This window comes from Portunus trituberculatus, chromosome 48 (genome assembly GCF_017591435.1).
Source record: "Portunus trituberculatus isolate SZX2019 chromosome 48, ASM1759143v1, whole genome shotgun sequence".
NCBI lineage: Eukaryota > Metazoa > Arthropoda > Malacostraca > Decapoda > Portunidae > Portunus > Portunus trituberculatus.
In genome coordinates, this window is record NC_059302.1 from 15430462 (window position 1) to 15436088 (window position 5627).

At 36.9% G+C, this 5627-nt stretch overlaps 1 protein-coding gene and 1 long non-coding RNA gene across 2 annotated transcripts in view; one reads left to right on the forward strand and one right to left on the reverse strand.

Annotated features, from left to right (window-relative positions):
• The window catches only part of LOC123498647, a 23270-nt gene extending 20246 nt beyond the window's left edge, over positions 1 to 3024 (forward strand). Inside the window, exon 2 of the long non-coding RNA XR_006672753.1 lies at positions 2652 to 3024. This is a non-coding gene — a long non-coding RNA (uncharacterized LOC123498647). The remainder of the gene's footprint in view (positions 1 to 2651) is intronic.
• Positions 3025 to 3859: 835 nt separating this feature from the next.
• Positions 3860 to 5354, reverse strand: LOC123498646 (putative nuclease HARBI1). Its single transcript, XM_045245959.1, has 2 exons — positions 5281 to 5354; positions 3860 to 5058 (listed from the first exon to the last, which is right to left on the reverse strand). Exon 2 carries the CDS (start codon positions 4802 to 4804, stop codon positions 4190 to 4192), a length of 615 nt encoding a protein of 204 aa, XP_045101894.1. The 5' UTR covers positions 4805 to 5058; positions 5281 to 5354; the 3' UTR covers positions 3860 to 4189.
• Positions 5355 to 5627: the final 273 nt, after the last annotated feature.

A 5627-nucleotide genomic window follows, 5' to 3' on the forward strand; every position in this document is an offset into this window, starting at 1 on the left:
ATCCTCGGTCTGTCCTTTACTTATAATCTAAACTGAAATCTTCACATTTTATTTCTTCTATGAAGTTAGGCTTTCTTAGACGTCCGCAACTGTTGATTTTATAAGGGCCTTATTAGCATGCATTGGGGATCCTACTCTCACAATTTTATTAGATAGGGTGGAATATAAAGCTTTTTGTCTTCTCAATTCCTCTCCTCTGACATATTGTCTTCAGCCTTTTTCTCACTTCTGCAATGTTGCATCTCTTGCTATCTTCTACCGCTATTATCCTGCCAACTCTTCTTCTGATCTTGGTAACTGCATGCCTCCCTTCTTCCCGCGGCTCCTCTGCAAATCTTTCTTCTTTCTCTCAGCCCTATTCTGTCCACCTCTCTAATAGCAATACTTAACCATTACTCTCAATCATTCATCCTTTTTTTATGGTAAACTCTGGAACTCCCTGCCTGCTTCTATATTTCCAACTTTAAGACAATTATCCCTTTCTTTTAGCTAGCTCTCTCGGCCCTTGGCCAGTTTTCTTCTCTTACAAAAAAAGTAGCACCAGTAGTAGTAGTAGTAGTAGTAGTAGTAGTAGTAGTAGTAGTAGTAGCAGTAGTAGTAGTAGTAATAATAGCAGCAGCAGCAGCAGCAGCAGCAGCAGCAGCAGCAGCAGCAGTAGTAGTAGTAGTAGTAGTAGTAGTAGTAGTAGTAGTAGTAATAGTAGTAGTAGCAGCAATATTAATAGTAGTTGTAGCAGCAGTAGTCCTATAGTAGTAGTAGTATAATAGCAGTACTACGTAGTAGGAGTAGCAGTAGCAGTAGTAGTATTAGTAGAACTAGCAGTAGTACGTAGCGTTGGTAATGGTAGTGTTAGCATTAGTAGCAGTGTCAGTGGTGGTGTCAGGTCACAGCACATATTAAAAAAAAAAAAAAAACAGCGTTTCACAGGTTTCCTTCCTCCCTCACTCCCTCCCACAGTCCACCCATGTCTCCTCCACACCGTTCGTTTCTCACCACTTTAGTATTCCGTTCACGACTCGATATTGAGAGATATTGATGAGAATGGAGTTGCTAATGAAAATATTTTCAGCTTTCGCTTAGCAATAGATATGGCAGTTTGTTATACGTGTCTTTCTCTGAAGTCAGGAGCACGTTATATCATAAGATGGAGAAAAAGAGATTATGGTATACGAGAAATTATACATATATATATATATATATATATATATATATATATATATATATATATATATATATATATATATATATATATATATATATATATATATATATATATATATATATATATATATATATATATATATATATATATATATATATATATAAACTTTATAATTATTAGAGGGGTGCACCGGATAGTGAAATTTCCTATCCGACATTTACTGTTGCAATATTAAGACATTGATAATATATACTACTAAATGATAATGGTTACCGTATAAGGTTTTCCTTTCCCATGATTATTATGGTGAAGTATGTAATTAGGCCTTCAGGAAGCCATACACTCGTATACATGTATAGCTTTAAGACGAGATTCACGAGACTGACTCCATTCTCACCACTATGTGACATCAGTATTGCAGTCACAGACCTAAATATTAATCAATGATTATCTGTGTCTTTTTCAAGGTGATTGTTAATTGTTATTTTAGTTTTGCAATTATCTGGTTTATCCAGCCGGATACGAGAATTATCCGGCATGAATGGCGAATACCGAATAATCATCAGTATCCGGTGCACCTGTAATATATATATATATATATATATATATATATATATATATATATATATATATATATATATATATATATAGTGCTGGGGATAATGATATCATGTTTTCAGAAATTAAGAATCATAGTTATAAGCGTAGTACACACGTGGTCATGAGTCACCAGACAAGGAAGAGAGAGTAGCCAACTCATGAATTAAGAGCCTTAAATTCACTTGCTATATGATCAGAGTTGTTAACTAATTTTTTACTCCGAAGTATGAGGATAGTTTAACTGTACAGGAAAGTGTTTCCCAGTAATGTTATCTCCTTAGTGACGGCAATCTAAATAACTTTTTAATTACTACCCACTATTTTCGCTACTGAAGGCTTGAGCCAGCGTGGGGCATACAGCCATATTCTTAATCAATCCCACATCAAGCTACACAATTGTGGGGTAGTCCCACACCACGAGTGGGGCACACAATATTTTGGTATTCTAGAACGCGCGGTGTGGTGTGGGATCGGTGGCGCTGTGACTAGGGAAGGTTGGTATGCGTGAGGGACGAAAGTTTGGCTGTCTTGCGCTTGGGACGGAAAATAGTGACGTCATGGTAAACACCGCTTCATGTTTTGGCGCAAATAAGAAGGTAGAGAGAAGAGCGATGGAAAAACGCTACGCAGGAGAAAAGATCAGTCTCCTTATTGAAATAACAGAAAAGTACAAGGACGTTCTAATGGACAAGAGAACTGACTATGCCATGATCACAAAGAAGAATGAAGCATGGAATAGAGTCGCTGAGCTGTTTAATAGTGCAGCGATGGAATCCCTCCTATTCTAAAAAAAAACTGCGCTTCTATGCTTACACCTTGCCTGGCCAAACACATGAAATCTTCATGTGACTTTGGTAATTACAGTATTTTGTTCTTTCTGGTATTTCAGAAAATGCAGAAGGAACTGTGGTGGTTAACGTTCCTACCCCATCATGCAGTTCATCACCAGTTGCCCCCCTCAGTAATCCAAAACCACCTTCAGCTTCTACCGGTGACACAGGTGAAGCTCTATCATCCTTAGCTTCGATGCATCCTCGGAAAAGGATGTGTTCTGTATCCTTTCAGGACAAATGCTATGAGGGGACATTGGGCTTGCAAAGAAAAGAACATGATATGCATATTAAAAATTTGACAGTGAAAAGTGAAATACTAGAAACTGGAAAAAAAAGTTAAAAGCCCTTAATTTGGAAATTGCTCTTATGGATAAAAATTTAAAGAACCTTAACTTACAAGTAGCAGGGCAGAAACTGGTAAACCAGAAATTGCTAGGGGATTTACTAAAATATTTTGGGAAGAATGGCTTTCTAATCAAAGTGATGAATGAATAATTTGGTAATATACAGGGAGTCTTGTGAGTAAAGGTACAAATACTGGGATATGATAATTCTAGTGATTTTCAGTCAAAAGTCATTTTTCCATACATAATTTGTTTTAGCTTTATTATGAGGAATATTGAGGTTGAAAGGTATAGGGAACTGCATTGTAGAGCAGCAGTAGCATGGTGCTGAGTGTTTGTGTGACCTGCAGTATTAACATTTATTTGTACTATTGTAGGGATTTGAGGGCCTATAGTGTACAAATAAATGTTAATACTGCATATCACAGAAACACTCAGCACCATGCTACTGTTGCTCGCACTGCAGTTCCATATACCCTTGAACCTAAATTTCCTGTAAAATAAATACCATTTTGTCTAGAAACACAATCTGAAATAAAAGAAATAATGTGCATCACAATGAAATTACAGGCAATTGAGGTAAGGACCTTGTATTTTTTACTTCTATTAATTTGAACTACTATATGCCAATCATATATAACTTGACTCACTGGACACCCTATAGACTTCTATTAAAGATGTTGCTGTCATGTGCACTACCAGTCCATCTTGCTACTACATTGTAAACTGTCATTTTCTTTTTTCTCTCAGAGAAAAGTTGATAGTTATCACCCATTCATCTGGCTGTTCTCTTTGTTGTTCGGCAACCTTATTGGAATAATTTGCAGTTGTTTCACATAACCTTGGATGGCACATGACCTTGGATGGCCCTACTGGGCAAAATAAGAAGAAAGGGATGATTTTATATCACTGTGTATTTCCTTTAGTTTCAGTTGCATTTATTTTTTCACAAATTTTCCCACTCCCATTAAAAAAAAAAAAAAATGGTACCTGAACATTCATTGTCTGCTATGTCATGTTGGCTGTGGTTAGAATTAAGGACAAACAGATCTTCAAAGAATTTATGGAAATATTTATTTATTTATTTTATAGTGATTAATTCATTTGTTGTGTTACTCATAAAGGATTTAATAAATATTTTATCAATCAAAGTTTTTTTATAAATCAAACCAGTGTAGTTACTGAAGGACAGTACATTCATTTCCATTTTGTGCACTTGTACATTACATCATTTGATCACGAGAACAGTGTTAAAAATATTCTCTTATGTATCGCTGCCTTGCAACATTACCATTTACCTGAGCCTGCATTTCAGGGTAATTTTCTGCCTCATGATCATGGTTTTGATCCATTTCAGGTTCATCTGGCAGGGGAATATTTTCTTGAATGGCTATGTTGTGTAGCACAGCTGCTGCAACAATGACTGCTAAGGTGTTGTCCAGACTGATGCACAAAGTTTTACCGAGACAAGCAAAACGCCTCTTCAAAACACCAAAAGCTCTCTCTATACAATTTCTGGTTTTGACCTGAGCTGTGTTGTACCTGCGCTCCTGAACACTCTGTGGGTTTCTGAGAGGTGTGAACAAAAAATTTCTGCAAGCATAGCCTGCATCACCTAGCAATATACCTCTGTGTATTCCTTCCTCCATCTCCGCACACAAACGACTTCTATTAAAGATGTTGCTGTCATGTGCACTACCAGGCCATTTTGCTACTATGTTGAAAAACTGTAATTGTGGTCCACAAACTGCCTGCACATTTATAGAGAACTTTCCTTTCCTGTTCCGGAATGTCTCTGAACGATCTCCTGGAGGTTTAGTTATCTGGATATGTGTGCAATCTATACAACCTATGATTCCAGGCATGTCAGCAATGTTTTAAAGTGCTCCATCACCTGCAGGGTTTCATTAGGTGCTGGCATCTTGATGATTTGATGGCCAAGCATTCCAACTGCTTTAGATACACGACTGATGCATCGAGACACAGCAGGTTGAGATATCTCAAGACAGTCAGACAGTCTTCTTCAGTGTGGCAATGAAAGGGGTCCATACGGTCTCTCAAAATCCTTCTTGGAGCCTGCTGATGCAGTCAGTCTTGAGCCCGTAGATATGGAAACATACTGGAAATCATAACAGGAGTAAGATAAGTCCAATGTTGATAAGCAGTAAAAATAAAAAGAAAAGAAATAACAACAAAACCAGCACCATAGAAATTATAACAGGAGTAGGTAAATTGGTATTATTTCAGAAGAAACCTGTACGCACTGCAGTATATTCAACACTTCTCATCTGTTAGCGATTTTAATTGCTATAATTTCAAAACACGCAAATGCATCACAAACTTTTTAAAAGTTGGTGGTTTTATTTGGGGTGAGGTGAAGTATGGTAAGGTTAGGCTAGGTTTTTTTGCCCTCTGCAAGTAAAAAGAGAGGGTTAGGTTATTTAGCTTAGGTTAGATTAAAATTGGGGTTTATGGGTGGAGCAGCATTCTGCAAACCAGACCAGCTTTACCAATAATGAACCCCCAACAATTCACTACTTTTGTGGTTGTATCCACTATACATAGAGAAAATCCATGACCGTGAATTTCCACTACAGGCTACCTACAGAGTAAATTTTATCCTTCCATCTTTTAGTGTAATTAGATTGGTTAGGTTCGGGTTAAAAATTCTTTTTACTAAAGTGCCAT